Raw genomic sequence first — 18,398 nt, 5'->3', positions numbered from 1 at the left:
TCAGAACATAATAATATTCATTTTTTTTTTTTTTACATGTGGTCCGTATTCGCCCTATAGTTGTGACAGATACACAAACATAAATCAGCAGAGACCTGAGTCTGGTCAGTGGCCACACAGGTCTAATCTTCCCCACAGATGTATTCTCTGTGTTGGGCAGCTGCACCGGAGGGAAAAGAGGTTATTTTCTTAAGTGTCTGCTGCTCATCTCTGCTGCCAAACACAGACTCAGAAACACTCTGGAGAGAATGTGCCATGTGTTGCCAAAGCAAACCCACAGAAACTTGATGAGCGTCTCACTCTGTTGCTGCTGCCTCAGGAGATCAGCGCTCACGCTTGATTGAAATTCCTCTGATATTGGAACGCCGCTCACAGTTTAAACGTCGTCTCCCCCCAGAATAAAGACTCTCTCACTCAGAAATCACACTTTTATGCTTCGTAACGTTGAGGAAACAAACTTCTGTTACGTTTCTCTTTTTTCTTTGAAGTTATTTTGTATGTGTGAGTGAGTTGAGTTTCAGTCCTGTGGCTCTGAGTTCTGCTTATTGATGTCATGACTTTTTTCTTAGACTTTTTTTCTTAGAATTGTAACTTTTTCTTAGACTTTTTTCTCAGAATTATGACTTTTTCTTAAACTTTTTTTCTTAGAATTGTGACTTTTTCCTTAGACTTTTTTCTCAGAATAATGACTTTTTCTAAAACTTTTTTCTCAGAATTATGACTTTTTCTTAAACTTTTTTTCTTAGAATTGTGACTTTTTCCTTAGACTTTTTTCTCAGAATTATGACTTTTTCTTAAACTTTTTTTCTCAGAATTATGACTTTTTCCTAAGACTTTTTTCTCAGAATTGACTTTTTCTTACTTTTTTCTTAGAATGACTTTTTCCTTAGACCTTTTTTCTCAGAATTATGACTTTTTTCTTAGAATGATGACTTTTTCTAAGACTTTTTTCTCAGAATTATGACTTTTTCCTTAGACTTTTTTCTTAGAATGATGACTTCATTCTCAGAATTGTCTTTTTTTTTTCAGAAATCTCCCTTTCTTAGATCTTTTTTCTCAGAATCAACTTTTTCTTAGACTTTTTTTCTCAGAATTTAAATTTTTTTCCACATAATTCTCACTTTCTTAAACTTTTTTCTCATAATTTCGAACTTTTTTTCTCAGAATTTTCACTTTTGTTGTTGTATATGTCTGTTTTTACCTTTGTCGTCATATTTTTTTTATGTGTGTGTGTTGAGTTGCACTCCCGTGGCTCTGAGTGCTGGTTATTGAGCTGTCAAAGTTTATTCCACTGCTTCACTCAGACGTGAACTCGGGGGAACCCGGTTTTATTCGGCTTTCCACTCTGATTTAAATGAGATTTAGGATTTCTCGATCAGGTTTGGCAAGAAATAAAACCTCCTTGGACTAAAATGTCCATGTACTTTCATTATAATTTAAACAGTATGGTCTCTGCCGTGTTTAAAAATGTCTTAAAAATACATCAATTTGATGGATCGTACAGAAATTCTACCAAAGTTGGTGTGACTATAAATACTTGTAGTTATTTAGCTGAACAAATAATGGATTTTTGAATAACATTTGCTCTAAATACAAATGCAAACACTATATACAGCACTTTTCTGTGGATTCAAACCATTAAAAGTGTCAATTACATGCATTTTCCTTCACCGATAATTTATACAGTCGCATATACAGATACAAAACTTCATTACACAGCATGTGAGGTCTGGAAAAAGGAGTTTAACTGACATTAAATGTGAATTAATCTGGTGTAATCTGATTATTATGTGCTCATATCTTCAGGTTCAGGTGTCTTCCGTCGTCATCTGTGTCTCACGTGTGGAAAAACCAGTCGGTCTGTTTGTCTCAGCGCTGTCAGTGCGCTCTTAAACGTTACCACATGTTCGTAAAGGTGACGTTATTATTATTATTATTATGTCGTGGTCTGACATAAATACGTCTCATTTCATCGCTTCTGTCGTTACTAAATATGGAATTGAAAAAAGGGAAGAAGCCGGCGAAATCAGCAAAGAAAATCTCACCAGGAGTGAGAACAAAGTGAAATCTTTAAATAGAAGCGTGGGGCTTGTTTTCCCCCTCAGCGTCGATCATAAGTGCGGGAGAACACTCCCCGAGGCGTCTCTCCAGCTGTGCCGCTCCGTGCTGTAGGTAAAGAGACGCGACTGCAGTTGCTGCTGTTGTTTGGAACCGGCGGCTCCTTCAGGGCTTTAACGGAGCTCAGCTGTGGATTCCACATATGGTTTTGGTGCACACAGGTTGTCATGCAACATGAGGCACAAACGGGGGGGAGAAACCCGATCTCCAGAGGCACTCGGTGCCTCCACTTCAATTTACATTCTTTTTCATGTGATTTAATATCAGCAGAAAAAGTTTTGGCCTCTTTGGATGTCATGTGAGTGGACAGATTAGAGCAAAAATACACCTGTTAGTGGAAAAGAACACACTATCTTCATTAATGTTTGCATGCGATGGCACGGAGGAGCTCTGAAGATCCAGCAAAAACTGTTTCAACAAGCACTAAGAGCACAAAGCTCCTCCAAGGCTCCGGAATCTCAAATGTTCACGTTTTGATCGACTGGATCCAGAAGAACTTTGCGGTTATGGTTCTTTGTGGCGTCATCAGTGGGTCGATGCTTACCGGAATTTAATGGCAACAAAAGAACGTGCAGATGTGAGGATTAGGCAAATTGGACACTCTAAATTGACTGAAGTTGCGAGAGTGAATGGTTGTTTGTGATGGAAAGTCAGAATTCCAAGAAAAAAAGTCTAAGAAAAGTCAGAATTCTGAGAAAAAAAGTCAGAATTCTAAGAAAAGGGTCTCAGAAAAAGTAAGAATTCTAAGAAAAAAGTAAGAATTTTGAGAAAAAGGTCAAGAAAAAGTAAGAATTCTGAGAAAAAAGGTCTAAGAGTAATACTTCTGAGAAAAAAGGTCTAAGGAAAGTCAGAACTCTGAGAAAAAAAACTAAGAAAAAGTAGGAATTCTAAGAAAAAAAGTCTAAAGAAAAAGTAAGAATTCTAAGAAAAGTCTAAGAAAAAGTAATTATTCTGAGAAAAAAAGTCTAAGAAAAAGTCAGAATTCTGAGAAAAAAAAGTTTAATAAAGTCAGAATTCTGAGGAAAAAGTCAGAATTCTAAGAAAAGGGTCTTAGAAAAAATAAGAATTCTAAGAAAAGTCAGAATTCTGGAAAAAAGGTCTAAGAAAAAGTCAGAATTCTGAGAAAAAGGTCTAAGAAAAGTCAGAATTCTGAGAAAAAATAAGAATAAAAGTCTGAATTCTGGGAAAAAAAATCTAAGAAAAGAAAGAATTCTGAGAAAGTCAGAATTCTAAGAGAAAAATCTGAATTCTAAGAAAAAAAGTCGAAAAATCTGAATTCTAAGAAAAAAAGTAATTTTTTTTTCACAGAATTCTGACCATAACACACACACACATACACACAGCTTTATTCACTGTAACCTCAGTAAAACTCTTTAGAACACATTAAAATAAATGTCATTATTTAATGACACAGCCTTTAAAGCATTCATGTGCTATTCAGGGATTTTTGGATTGTATTTTTAAATCTCCGTAAGCAGTGATTTTGTCTCGTATCGCAGCAGGACCACTGTGGAGAATCACATCACTTCATATCCCTGCCATAAAAACATTATTAGATTTAATAATTCCTCTTTAAAAGATCTCAGTCTTTAGTCTTAAACTTTTCCCTCAAGACACAGAGCAATTACCGCACGGATGAAGATTAGACGTCTTAAATTAGATAAAGATGTTGTTTTATGTCTTTTAATTCAGCAGAAGACTGTGTTCTTTCTTTGTTCTTAATCTAAACTAATCTAATAATGTTGTGTAGTTATTTACTGTTTGTTGTACTGCGCACGGACCTGAGCGGCCATTTTAATTTCCCTGGTGGACGATAAAACAAATCTCTCCTAATCTAATTTAATCTAATCCAAGTCTAACGAGATCGTAAATGTTCCGGCTAATTGATCGTCTTCCCAAAGTTAATTTAACAATTAAACGTTTGTTTTTTTTAATACCTATAGGACAGCCATTGTTTGCTTGCGTTACCATAGTAACACAGGCGTTATGGTCTGTATTTCTAGTCTCGATGAGCAAACTTCTCACTTTTTTTCCCCCCATACTTTACTTTTAAAACGTACAAAAGTACATTTAATATCAGAAAATGACTTTTTGATACTTAAGTACAGTAAATGTCATACACTTTAAGACTTTTACTTAAGTAGTAAGTCATACAAGACCCGTCGCCGCTGTCGTCTTCTTCTCATGAGAACAGCACCCTCTGCTGGACAAGCTTGGTAGTTACTTCAAACAGTCTGCTGGAAACACAGCATCTAGGCCGTTACCTTTAGGGATAGGAATCGGTATCTGGTGTATGTATATATATGTGTGTGTGTATATATATTTATATATATAATATACAATCCTTTAAATATACTGAAAACCTGGAGGTTGTGATTATTCAGCCGTGGACACTGCCGTGCAAAAGAGCAGAGTCATTTTGTCTTTTTGCTCGTTCGTTTGGTTCCACTTTGTTTATTTTTGTTTGAGGGCGAGTCACGCATTTATTTATTTATAGATTAGATTCTGTTTTGTATGAACCTGTTTTTTGTCTGAGCAGAGAGAGAGAGAGAGAGAGAGACAGAGGGAGAGAGAGAGAGAGCAGATGAAGTAAAGAATGTGAACTTTAATCTGTTCTTGATAAAAGAACAAATGGTTTGAATCCTGGAGAATTTTGCTGTAATTACACACAAACCGTTACTGTTCCAGGTTTAAACGATAGATCTGACCTCTACTGTTGAGCTCAGGATAGATTTGTTTGCGTTTTTATATAGATTAATATAAATATAAATATATATATATATATATATATATATATATAATTAGTTTAGTCTAAGGCTTTGTGACACGCCGTATAAATAATGTGTTTCTGTTTTCTCTCCGCTTCTGTACATTTTCTAATCTGTACGACGAATTGTAGTCGTTTTGCCGGGCAATGTGTCGTTACAGCACCCTCTGCCGGAGAAATTTGGTAGTTAGTTCAAACAGTCTGATTCAAAAACAGCGTCTCGAGGCTGTTTTCCTGTAGGGACGGGAATCTGTGTTTCTGGTCAAATAGTGGCAGCCGCATTGGTGTCGTCATCGTCCAGTCCTGGACGATGGAGGCGGTCAGCGGGACTGGACGATGGTGGCGATGTCGACGACCACATCGTCCAGCCCTGGGCGACGACGACGACATCGTCCAGCCCTGGGCGATGACGACGACCACATTGTCCAGCCCTGGGCGACGACGACGACCACATCGTCCAGCCCTGAGCCACGACGACCACATCGTCCAGCCCTGGGCGATGACGACGACCACATCGTCCAGCCCTGAGCCACGACGACCACATCGTCCAGCCCTGGGCGATGACGACGACCACATCGTCCAGCCCTGAGCCACGACGACCACATCGTCCAGTCCTGAGCCACGACGACCACATCGTCCAGCCCTGGGCGACGACGACCACATCGTCCAGGACTTGACTATGATGACGCCGACCGCCACCATTGTCCAGTCCTGGTCGCCGCTCACAGCTCAGCTCTCTTGGCTCTTTGCTGCTTCCTCAGCTCGTCTGTTGTTTCTTTGATCGCTCGATGAAACCTGAACACTTCCACACACGGCCGTTTCTCAGACTTCTGAATGAGCGCGAGCCGGCAGCCAAGAAATTCACATAACACGGCGGCCGCGCAGAAAGGCATCGTGGAGGCGGAGATAACACGAGTCAACAGAGGCAGGACAGCGTTTTCCTTTTTACTTGTTTGCTCCTCGAGTGTCGGTGCTTCGCTGAGTCTTCTCTCTTGTTTTCTCTGCCAAATAGACAGAGTATGACTGTGCAGGTCACACACTCAGTGCTGTGTTCAATAAAAGAAGACACGGTCGGATCGCTCACAACTCCTCTGGAGGCAGAAAACGCTGTCATTTCTATGCAGATGACACGGTTACTTCACGACAGGCTGTAAAACAAACCCGTAGCTGAAGCATCAGCGAGGTAGTGAGTGTTTTCTCGGCTTTCAGACGTTAAACAGACGTTTCCTCCCGAGTGCTGATCGGTGACGAGATGACACACATTCCACTGTGGGGTCAGGGGTCAACATCCTGCTGATAAACGTGGACCGAGAGATAAGAAGTTACGATGCTTGACGTTTCCCTTCTGTGCGTTCGTGACACTAAATTTAGTTTTGCGTCAAGAGAAAGATGCTGCTTTTATTGTGAAAGAACACTCGGGTGTGTCCTCAGTCTTTTACCTCATTTTTAATTTTAATCTGTCCTCCAAAGAATTTGTCCTAAAAAGTTATTTAATGCAAAAAAAAGACACTAAACTTAGTTTTGTGGCATTTTTAATATAGTTTTTTTTGAGAAAACAATGTTATTTTTGTGGACAATATGGAGATATAGACCTTTCCTGCAAAAAGAAGATGCTAAACTTAGTTTTCTTGCTTTTTTTTACTTGGATTTAAGAAATCTATGTAGTTTTATTGTGAAAGATATGCAGATGTATGCACTGCGGTGTCTCCTTAATCAGTTTCCCCTCCATTTTCATTTGTTTTCAGTTTCAAGTCATTTCAAGATACTTTTTTTAAATTTTTTGAGTAAAGTCACCTCACTGTCAAAGTGCATCAGGGCAAATTGATAATTTCTTCAATTTCAAAAATTCATAAAAATTATTCCTTAAGTGGTTTGCTAATATTTTCAATGGATCCTTGTTCTGGGTGATGTTGACTATTATTATAGAGAATTTCAACTCATTTCAAGATACTTTTTTTTTTTTGAGTAAAGTCACCTCATTGTCTAAGTGCACCAGGGCAAATTGATAATATCTTCAATTTCAAAAATTCATAAAAATTATTCCTTAAGTGGTTTGCTAATATTTTCAATGGATCCTTATTCAGGGTGATGTTGACTATTATTATAGAAAATTTCAACTCATTTCAAGATACTTTTTTTTTCTTTTTGGAGTAAAATCACCTCACTGTCTAAGTGCACCAGGGCAGATAATTTCCTCAATTTTAAAAATTCATAAAAATTATTAAATTAGAGGTTTGCTAATATTTTCAATCGATCCTTGTTCAGGGTGATGTTGACTATTATTATAGAAAATTTCAACTCATTTCAAGATGCTTTTTTTTTTTTTTGCTGACTCACTAATTAACTAATTAACAACCGACGCATGTCCACGGTGTTTATGTGGACGAGGCCTAAAAAAAACACACACAAAAATGAGACGGATAAAGACGCTCCTCGTGTTTGTAAGCAGAAAAAAAAACACATTATTCAGATTAAACGTGGACTTAATTCAAGTCTTATTTCGCTGCTGTAGCTGAATAACAATAATTGAGGAGCTCTCGATGAGTCACAACGAGCTCAGTAAATGAAGCGTAAACACGTTTTTTTTTTTTTTTGCATTTTTTTCTCTGCAGTTACGTCGCGAAGAGAGGGAAAAAAAGAAAAAATCACACAAACGTTTCCCGACACTCTCTGCTAATTGCGTGACATTAAATGTAATTGGTTAATGTCGTTCATTACCGACTCGCAGCCTCACGCTGCCTTCATTTCCGACTGTTGCCTGTCGTCTGCAGCTCTACCTGCGACTCTTTAACTCCTGCTGCCTCGTCGTGGTTTTATTGCCTTTATAGAAACCCGCCGGATGCTCGGCTGTGAGCCATAATGATTGTTTTGTTACCTGCAGGTTGACGGGCAAAAACACCGCCGCGCCGCAGGTTTGACGCGGCGATTCCGTGGATTAATATTCAGCCGGAGCTCACGCGGCGCCCGCGCTGGTGTTTAAAGCTTTGTAGCTTTGTAGCCGCGGCCGCGTGACACTGTTGTGGTGTTTGTGTTGAAAGCTCAGCAGGAGCTAATGAGAAGGTACTTTTTCCTCTTTCATGGTAAAATAACAGCTTTGGAATCATTTTTGACCGGAAAAATACATGCGCGACTCGTAATTCTGTTATTTGGAACAATATCTTCTAACTTTGTGATGACGAGGTAGTAAATGCATGTGTTGGTTACTTCTGCGTAGTTGAAAAGATCTAAAAAGTACTTTATCTGGGCTGATATCAGTATTTGTGTCAATATCACATATCACACCACTTGAGACTGAAGGACAGAGGGCGTCCATGTGCCGGCCTCCCCTTCTTCTTCTTCTTCTTCTCTTGTAGATCATTCTAATGAAGTCGTCGTGCCGCAGCGAGTGGCAGCTGATTAATATACAAGTCATTATAGCTGCGCTATGAGAGCGAGCCTCAGGCGGAGCTGCTGCCCTTTGCCTGTTCAGAAATAAATCTGAGCACTAAGTGGACGAAGCAGCGGCGTGAGGAGCGACTCCGTGTCGGCTCCGCTCTCCAAATGAGGTTTAGTTTTAAAGCGACGGTAATTCCACCGTGTGTGTCCGCATCAGTGGTCGCCGTGGAGTTCGTGATAGGAGCCGTGACTGTTTCCAAAAACGTCGGAAAATGAGTTTTGCTGCCGTTGCCGCTCCGCTTTTGCTGCGTTTCCACCCAACGGGCTACAAAGGAGGACATCCAGCAGCTCTTTTTTTCTGCCCGGTTTGTGTCCGTTTGTCTCAAAAAACACATGAAGGAAATATGTACCGTACTGCGTCATTTCGAAACGTCACAGTTTTTCATGACTTTATTTACAATTTCAATACTTCCAATTTTTAGCGTAATAGACAGAAACAAATCACTGACAACAGGAGGAAGCTCTGACAGCTTTTTACTGTCACTAATAATAATAATACATTTGTGTAGGGCTTTCTATCAAACTGCTTTACAGTAAATCAGTACAAAGTGTCGTAAAATACGCACGGTGTAGAAATTGAAAACGGGCAGGAATATGCTAACAATATTGTAGCGCTGATAAAATAATACACACGCTAAATAAAACATTACAGACGCGCTAAAACAACAGAAAGTCAAAAACCACGACTTTCTGATGTTCTTAAACACACATTTTTATTTGCAATATTACCTGTTTATCTGCATGCTCCCCCTGCTGGATTCTAAGGGGTACAACCTAAATTGGCGCTTATGAGACGATAGCATACATTTTGCTATTATTTTTCCAAATAATATCGAATTTGGAATAAAAAGTGACGGCTCTGTCCTTTCCAATCGTGGTGATTGTGACCATGTTCGCACAAACGTGGGCACAAAGCATCCAAACTCAGAATTGGAGACTAAAAACGTGACCTTTTTGAGGCCGAATAAAGCCTCTCTGCTGAGAACATGATGAGCTCAGTTGCAATTTAACAAAAACCGTGTGTGAAGTGTCAACTCCGAGTATGGAAACGATTCATTAGAGCCGCTCGTTGGCTTCTCCCTACGAGCCGATGTAGAGTCTTAATCTCTGTCTCGGTGCCGCGGTAACAAAACATTGTCATTTAATATCGGTTATTTATGCAGAAACGTAACTCTCTCTCTGTTCCGGATCCTTCGCGGCGATGAAAGCGTGACCACATGGCTCGTTTGTTCGTCCGTCCACACACACAAGTTTGGACTTCTTTTTTTGTTTCCATGGTCCGAGGTTATGAAAGTGACCGGAGAAACATGCGAGACTTCTCAGTTCGGATGATGTCAGGAAAGCAAAAGCGGAACCTTATATGGTTTCTCCCCTCTCCCTTTACTTGGAACGAGAAGAAAAAGCTGGAAAAAGTTGGAATTACTACGGAGGGCGAAATGGGCCGCGTCCCAGTCCAAAGTAAACTCTTCGGTTTCCTTAATTTCACATTGCAGGCGAGTTTGAGCGCTGAGTCATTCGTGTTAACGCGGACCACTGAACTCTTCATGTCCCGTTGTTTTGAAAAACATCTCACACATGTGTGCAGCGCGGCGCATGTATTCAAATCAAAACATCCCCCTTTTTTTTTTTTTAAGCTGCACAAGCATGTCGGACGCGAGGATGGTGTGAGTTACACGAGGAGCTGGAGGAGAGAGAGAGGACTAAACATTCAGCGCTGAGTGAGAGGCAAAAAGAGGAAAAAGGAGGCGGCGGCGGAGTGGGAGGAGGGGGATGTTTTTCCCTGTGGACGACTGATAAACCGTGAGGCAGGAAAGGCCTCACAAATGACTGCATTCCTGCATTGCTAACCTTGCAGGACTATTTTTACCAAGAAAGGGCCTGTGGAGCTGTGGAAACGACTGGCTCGCTTTGTGCCCCCCGGTGGTGGGAGTGTGACGCTTCGTCTCTGTCTGTCTCTCGTCAACGCGATTGCAACTAATCCGTCCTAACGTCTTCAACGACGGCTGGAACCGAGGAACTCTGCAGCTTCCGCAAGCTCTGCAGGAAGGGGCCTTTTTTTTTTAGATGGACTCTGTTCTGATATGAATTTAGGTTTCTGAATGGACTAAATCCGTCCTCCTGCAAATTGGGGCTGAAGCCAAAACACACAAAACATGTCGCGATTCTTGCCGTCACCGTTCCACAGATTCTTTTACATTATTGCGTGGGTTTTTTGCAGAACTATGTTTGCAAAATGTCAATAAAAAACACAAAACTACAAGAAATAGTAGGTGTTTAACGCTCTAGATTGATTAGTAGCAAGTAAAACATCAACTTTAGAGGCATTTTATCTCATAAAAGTTCTCATTCTTACATTAAAGTGTTAATATTATATATATATGCTTGTTTTATAACTGTATGACAGTAAATACGGAGCTCGGGCTGGACTTAGAAGGTCATGTTATCATAAGAAACGATAGAATATTGATCCCCGATGGGCGGAAATTCACATTGACACAGCGGCACAAGAGTTAGCATGCTAATATGTAATATAAGATCAATAAAAATGGAAAATTTAAAGGCAATTTTATAGAAATATGATGAGCAATGACGACTTACCAGTAGAAAAACAGTCTACAGGTGCTTTTTTAACGTGTTTATTTAAATACAGTCATATATGTGAAATAAATGACAGCGTGGCATAAATATAATAAATAAATAAAACATCCTCTTCTTCTTCCTCAGAGTCTGGATGAGCTGGATGATGATGATGGTGCCGGGGAGAAGGACAGGAAGCAGGAGGAGCAGCTGGTCCAGGCCAACACTTTCCAGAACGAGACCATGGTGGCCGACCCCGACACCGGCCTCCTCATGGTGAGAAGTGGAATTAACGTTATTAAAATCTGTCTTTTCAGTTCTGCTGCTTTTTCTTGCACACTGATGCATTTATCATATATCTATGATGCTTATGTCATACACGTCTGCTGCCAAACGGAGGCGCTGTTGCTCAGGGAGAGGCCAGCAGCTGCTCTGATGTGTCTGTGTTTCATCATCACTGTAAAAAAAAAAATAAGATGAGGAGAAAAATGAAGCATTTCTAAAATGTGGTTAACATTTAAAAATAAAAATGTTCTTCCATAATCTGTAAAAAAAAAAAAAAAAAAACTTTTCAGCGTGATGTAAATAAGTGATTTGTGAGAAAGAACTCGACTTTCTATTCTAGTAAAAAGTGATATCTGGTCATTGATGGGAAATAATCAATCACTCACACACAGAGAGAGATATGGCGCCTCCTTTTGGCCACTGTGCGTATATGTTCATATTTGCACTCATTATTTACAGTAATAGTAAAAGAGTTGAAGAATAAATGCTGTAAAACTTGTTAAAAATGCCCCCCCCCCCCCAAAAAAAAAGTCTGAATCCTCATATTTGAGCATAAATGAAATATTTCCAGTACAAAATTGGTGAAATAATGTTTCCCAGACAATTAAATTATCTTTGAAATTTGTTTAAATACTTTATAATCACTGTTGGAACTCATGAAATAAATTTAAAAAATGCCAAAAATGATCCCTGATAATGATCAGAATCAGCAGTTGCAGTTCCAGGAAACATGAAACTTTAAACGGTTTAAATAAAAACATAAATACGTGTCTTTTAAACACCAGTTCTGATTAGAACAAAGGTGCAATTAGGATTTGTGTTAAATTTAACTTATATTTTGTTAAAATAACACTAGGAAAATGAATATAAAGTAGTCGACTCTAATAAATAATCATATTTATGACGATATTTCACAAAATTTCACAATAAAAGTGTTTGATTTCACACGGAATGATAAACGGTTAACAATATAAACGTATTTATGATGCAGTCAAGTAAAATCGACTCCCTCTGAATTTGTGTGTTAATTTGGTTCATAAGTTCATAATCGTTAGACGTTAGTGCACACACACACACACACACACACACACAATGATTTTTGAATAACAAACTGAGAACAAGGAGAATAATGAAAAGCGTCCAGCTGTGGAACCACGTCTGAAACCCCATGCTCTGTTTTTCATTTTCTGTGAAGAACAAAGAAAGTAATAAAATAACGCGGCTGATATGAAATTGAGTGAAATCAAATAAATATGAATAAATGTCCGCGTGTTACACACAGATCGACTCGTCTGTTCTGCATGTGTGTGTGTTCTTGTACTTGCAGCATACTGAGGACCAGTGGGGGTTTTAAACCAACAAAGTGAGGTAATTTTTACGGAGTGAGGACATGGAGTTGGTGTTTTTTATTTTTTTTTTCAAATTTTGGACCAATTTTTTTTTTCAAATTTTGGACCAAACATTTTGGGTAATTTTTTTTTTTCAAATTTTGGACGACATAGTATAGAATGACGTTTTTGTCAAATTTTGGACCAAAAATGTTGGTCTGCTGGTGGAAATGCTGGTCCTCAGTATGCAGCGTGTGTGTGTGTGTGTGTGTGTGTGTGTGTGTGTGTGTGTGTGTGTGTGTGTGTGTGTGTGTGAGTGTGTGTGTGTGTGTGTGTGTGTGTGTGTGTGTGTGTGTGTGTGTGTGTGTGTGTGTGTGTGTGTGTGTGTGTGTGTGTGTGTGTGTGTGTGTGTGTGTGTGTGTGTGTGTGTGTGTGTCTGTGTCTGTGTCTGTGTCTGTGTCTGTGTGTCAAGTCAATGTGCACAAACACTAACAGGATGAGTGTGACGGCACCTGCTGCGATGTTTGCTCCGCAGGAAAAAGCTGCAAAATCAAAAGAATGTGATTATTTCACGTCAAGTTGTTTACGCGTAAACAAACACGATGGCGTTCAGAGAGAGAGTCGCTAAAAAAAAAGCTAATTTTATTCGAGTGTCAGCGTTTTTGATACAGAAAACTCTGTGGAGATAGCAGCTAGTTGCTTAGACGCTAGCTGCTATAAACAAGCTAAGATTATTACTATTAAGAAGAAGAAGCTTAAACAGTTGCAGCTAGTTTTTAGATGCTAGCTGATAGAAACAAAGTTTATATTATTACTACTAATAAGAACTTATTATATTGTCACTTTTAAGAAGAAGCTAAAACGGAAGCTTCTAGTTTTTTAAGAAGCAGAAGCTAGCTTAGAAAAAGCTAGCTGCTAGTTTTTAAGAAGAAATTCACATCTCTATGAATATATAAGCTAGTTGCTTAGAAGCTAGCGGCTATAAACAAGCTTATATTATTAAGAAGAAGAAGAAGATAAAACTGTAGCTGCTAGTTTTTAAGAAGAAGCTAGCTGCTGGTTTCAAAGAAACTGCTAGTTTTTACTAGCTGCTGGTCTCTATGAAGATAGCAGCTAGATGCTTAGAAGCTAGCTGCTAGAAAACAAGCTAAGATTATTACTAGTAAGAAGAAGAAGCTTAAACAGTTGCAGCTAGTTTCTTAGATGCTAGCTGATAGAAACAAAGCTTATATTATTACTACTAATAAGAACTTAAAAGAAAAAGCTAGCTGCTAGTTTTTAAGAAGGCAGCTGCTAGTTGCAAAGAACCTAGTTGATTTAGTTTATAAGAAGCTAACCAGCAGTGAACAATATTTTTTAAAAATATGACTAAAGGTTATATTTATCACATTATTACATTCAGCATTTCGTTATATATATATAAGATTGTCTCAGGTTTTAATTACGGTCTGTTTTTGTTATTTACTGATTTTGCTCATTTTGCCTCATAAATGGCTTATTTTGTTGAGAATTACATTTTGAAACAAACACTTTTACTTTGAAAATGGCGTGCAATATCATCCTAAACAGTTAGTATTGTCACATCATGATGGATTATCACTATAAACAGTTCATTTTCTCCCAAACTGTTGGACTGTCGACCTCCTCTGAAACCAGACTAGAAGTTCACCGGCCCCCAGGTCATGTTGACTCTGAGGCCTCTCATAGTTTTAAGGGAGCTAGTTGCTTATTGGCTCACAGTGCATTTGCTTATATTTCTGCTGTGTTCACCACAAAGACATAATGGAAACTCCAGAGAGGACTTTTTTTGGGGGGTGAAATAAAGCTTTTTCTCAGATGTTTTAAAAAATGCTGTCATTTTTCCACGTCTTTCACGTGGAGGCCCGGGATGTAAAATAGTTTGATGTATGCTCTCGGTGTGCGTCTGCGAGCGCACACATGTATCACGGCGTGTGCGACAGCCCGGGACGCGCGTGGATCTGTTTCAGTCGTACATGTGGTCCTGGTTTATTCGAGCTCGTCGGAGTCCGACGTGGAAACCTGTTGCAGAGTTCCCCGCTGCCAGAAAACGTATATGGAACATTCCTCGCAATCATCTGCTTTTAATGTGGCGTGGCGGCGTCGCCACCGCAGCAGAAATCTGCCGACGTTCTGCATCTGAGAACTTTTTAACCGAGGCTGATTTGCATATTTAATTTGCACCTTTCAATCTGCGGGGGGGGGGAAACAGGGAAATGCTCAGTAAGCAGGAACAATGCATTTAATTGCACGCAAACCTCTGTGAGTTGCATGCATGAATATTTTTGTCTTTGGCAGCGGTGGAAACCAGCAAATACATTATAATTATTGCATTAAAGGAGAACATCTGGGTTTGTTTCCAGTGCAGGTGATGCATGACTGCCAGATTATGAATGATAATAAAGGTCGTTTTGTTTCGCTAACACTTATGCAGACATAAAAAAAAATAAGTGTGGTGCTTTTTATACAGGACGGCAGAACTCCTCTGAGGCCAGAGAGGATATGATGATGAATGTGAGGCCTGCGCACGGACGCTATCTCCGACTAAACACACACAGTAGATGCATTTAAGTCCCAGAAAAGAGCCAGAGGTTAAGATAAATTCATGCAGGTTTGTCTCACTCCCATCTCCAGCCGCCCATTTACATTCTACGTTGGCATTTTGACATATTTCTCCCTGCGCCTGCAGCTACGCGGAGTTTGGCATCTTAATTAAAAGAGAAAAAATTCTGTGTGGACAGTTCAACAGGTACGAAGAACCCAACAAAATGTGTAGCTTATAATTACGCGTGGGCAGCACTCTGTGATGGAGTTCTCGACTCGACTCGGAGAATAAGCCTTTTGAAAAGACGCTCAACAACTAGCCTAAGCCGTGTTTTCAACGATTGAAAATTGACGATCGCGGCCGAGATGCGCTCACTCGAAGCCTTTGTCTGCTCTACCTTTTTCTACGCCTAGCGCTGAAAGTCAGAAGATGTAGTTTTACCATAGCATGCTTTAGAGAACTCTAAAATTTCGAGAAGAGGATGCTAAAACGGTAGCTGCTAGTTTTTAAGAATAAGCTAGCTGCTAGTTTCAGAGAAACTGCTGGTTTTTACTAGCTGCTGGTCTCTACGAAGATAGCAGCTCATTGCTTAGAAGCTAGCTGCTTTGAATAAGCGTATATTATTACTATTAAGAAAAAGTAGCTAAAACGTTAGCTGCTATTTTTCAAGAAACTCTAAGTTTTTTCTAGCTGCTGGTCTCTATGAAGTTAGCAGCTAGTTGCTTAGAAGCTCGCTGCTATAAACAAGCTAAGATTATTTCTATTAAGAAGAAGAGGACGCTAAAACGGTAGCTGCTAGTTTTTAAGAATAAGCTAGCTGCTAGTTTCAAAGAAACTGCCGGTTTTTACTAGCTGCTGGTCTCTACGAAGATAGGAGCTCATTGCTTAGAAGCTAGCTGCTATGAAGAAGCTTATATTATTACTATTAAGAAGAAGAAGCTAAAACGTTAGCTGCTATTTTTCAAGAAACTGTTAGTTTTTACTAGGTGCTGGTCTCTATGAGGTTAGCAGCTAGTTGCTTAGAAGCTAGCTGCTGGTCTCTATAAAGTAAGCACCTAGTTGCTTAGAAGCTAGCTGCTATAAACAAGCTAAGATTATTACTATTAAGAAGAAGTGGACGCTAAAACGGTAGCTGCTAGTTTTTAAGAATAAGCTAGCTGCTAGTTTCAAAGAAACTGCTGGTTTTTACTAGCTGCTGGTCTCTATGAAGATAGGAGCTCATTGCTTAGAAGCTAGCTGCTATGAAGAAGCTAAGATTATTAGTATTAAGAAGAAGAGGCTAAAACGTTAGCTGCTATTTTTCAAGAAACTGTTAGTTTTTACTAGCTGCTGGTCTCTATGAAGGTAGCAGCTAGTTGCTTAGAAGCTAGCTGCTATAAAATAGCTAAGATTATTACTATTAAAAAGAAGAGGACGCTAAAACGGTAGCTGCTAGTTTTTAAGAAGACGCTAGCTGCTAGTTTCAAAGAAACTGCTCGTTTTTACTAGCTGCTGGTCTCTATGACGATAGCAACTCATTGCTTAGAAGCTAGCTGCTATGAAGAAGCTTATATTATTACTATTAAGAAGAAGAAGCTAAACATTAGCTGCAATTTTTCAAGAAACTGTTAGTTTTTACTAGCTGCTGGTCTCTACGAAGATAGGAGCTCATTGCTTAGAAGCTAGCTGCTATGAAGAAGCTTATATTATTACTATTAAGAAGAAGAAGCTAAACATTAGCTGCTATTTTTCAAGAAACTGTTAGTTTTTACTAGCTGCTGGTCTCTATGAAGGTAGCAGCTAGTTGCTTAGAAGCTAGCTGCTATAAACAAGCTAAGATTATTACTATTAAGAAGAAGAGGACGCTAAAACGGTAGCTGCTAGTTTTTAAGAAGAAGCTAGCTGCTAGTTTCAAAGAAACTGCCGGTTTTTACTAGCTGCTGGTCTCTATGAAGATAGGAGCTCATTGCTTAGAAGCTAGCTGCTATGAAGAAGCTTATATTATTACTATTAAGAAGAAGTTAAAATGTTAGCTGCTATTTTTCAAGAAACTGTTAGTTTTTACTAGCTGCTGGTCTCTATGAAGGTAGTAGCTAGTTGCTTAGAAGCTAGCTGCTATAAACAAGCTAAGATTATTACTACTAAAAAGAAGAGGACGCTAAAACGGTAACTGCTAGTTTTTAAGAAGCTAGCTGCTAGTTTCAAAGAAACTGCTCGTTTTTACTAGCTGCTGGTCTCTATGACGATAGCAACTCATTGCTTAGAAGCTAGCTGCTATGAAGAAGCTTATATTATTACTATTAGGAAGAAGTTAAAACGTTAGCTGCTATTTTTCAAGAAACTGTTAGTTTTTACTAGCTGCTGTAAACAAGCTAAGAAGAAGAGGATGCTAAAATGGTAGCAGCTAGTTTTCAAGAAACTGCTCGTTTTTACGAGTTAACATTTAAGCAAAGGAAATGTTTGAAATCTCAATATTACTATTATATTATAAGTAATTAATCTCAAATTTTCATTAATCTAGATTAATCACAATTAAAGGTTAGCATTTTTAGTAGGTGCCCAAATGGAAGTCACCGGACAGCTGCCACCAAATTACGAGCACTATCTGTGCCTACGTTTAGCAAAGGAAATGTCTATATTTAACAAAGGAGTCTGGTGTATGTAGCGGCATCACTCCCGAAAATCCGGTGACCGTGAGCCGAATCACGACCTCTTCAGTCATATTTCAGTACGGTAACTGTGTCAGACGGTGTGTCTGCGCTCCGGTCATGCAGGAAGTGCCGAACTAATCTTTTTAATGAACTGATTCTAAGTCGAGTAGAGCTGGAGCTGTCTCGTGGAAAAGCGCCAAAACACACAGAAACTCGCACTCGTCTGACATTTCACGATAAAGCATTGGTTTCATTGTTGATATTGGTCTCTCATTAGAGCTGTGCGGAGAGGGGAGCTATTGGGCGCCGTCAGAGCAGCTCGAGCGTGATAAATAAAGTCGTACAGGCTCGTGTTGCGTGTGCAGTGAAGTGGCCGCGCCTGAGTTAACCCTGACCTTGTCGGGCCAGGTTGGTTCTCCCAGAAACGGGACGCTCCCGTTGAATTGATGCCAGAAGGTTCAGAAACGGGCAAACGAGTGGTTTGATGTTTTGGTCTGTGATTGATGATGCGATGAGTCGTTTTTGTCATTGTTACAGCGACAATGACAAAGTCGTTAATGATTCTGAATGTCAGAACACGCAGTCGGGACGAGGACTTCATGTTTGTTTTTTGTTTTATCGTTTGCCGTCTTTTGTCCTTCGACTAACTCAGTGCGGAGTCTCGCGTTGACCTTTGGAGACGTTTCCTCTACAAC

The 18,398-nt window shown here is 39.4% G+C and overlaps 1 protein-coding gene across 1 annotated transcript in view; it reads left to right on the top strand.

Moving 5' to 3' along the window:
- pawr (PRKC, apoptosis, WT1, regulator) overlaps positions 1 to 18,398 on the top strand; it is a gene marked incomplete at its 5' end in the record, with an annotated part of 50,959 nt that overhangs the window by 21,210 nt on the left and 11,351 nt on the right. Inside the window, one exon of the mRNA XM_083906898.1 lies at positions 11,045 to 11,173. Coding sequence (XP_083763024.1) covers positions 11,045 to 11,173 — 129 coding nt within the window. The remainder of the gene's footprint in view (positions 1 to 11,044; positions 11,174 to 18,398) is intronic.

Source organism: Microchirus variegatus (assembly GCF_963457635.1).
Source record: "Microchirus variegatus genome assembly, chromosome: 20".
Taxonomy (NCBI): domain Eukaryota; kingdom Metazoa; phylum Chordata; class Actinopteri; order Pleuronectiformes; family Soleidae; genus Microchirus; species Microchirus variegatus.
The sequence above is the reverse complement of the archived record's forward strand: the minus strand, read 5'-3'. Positions and strand labels throughout refer to the sequence as shown.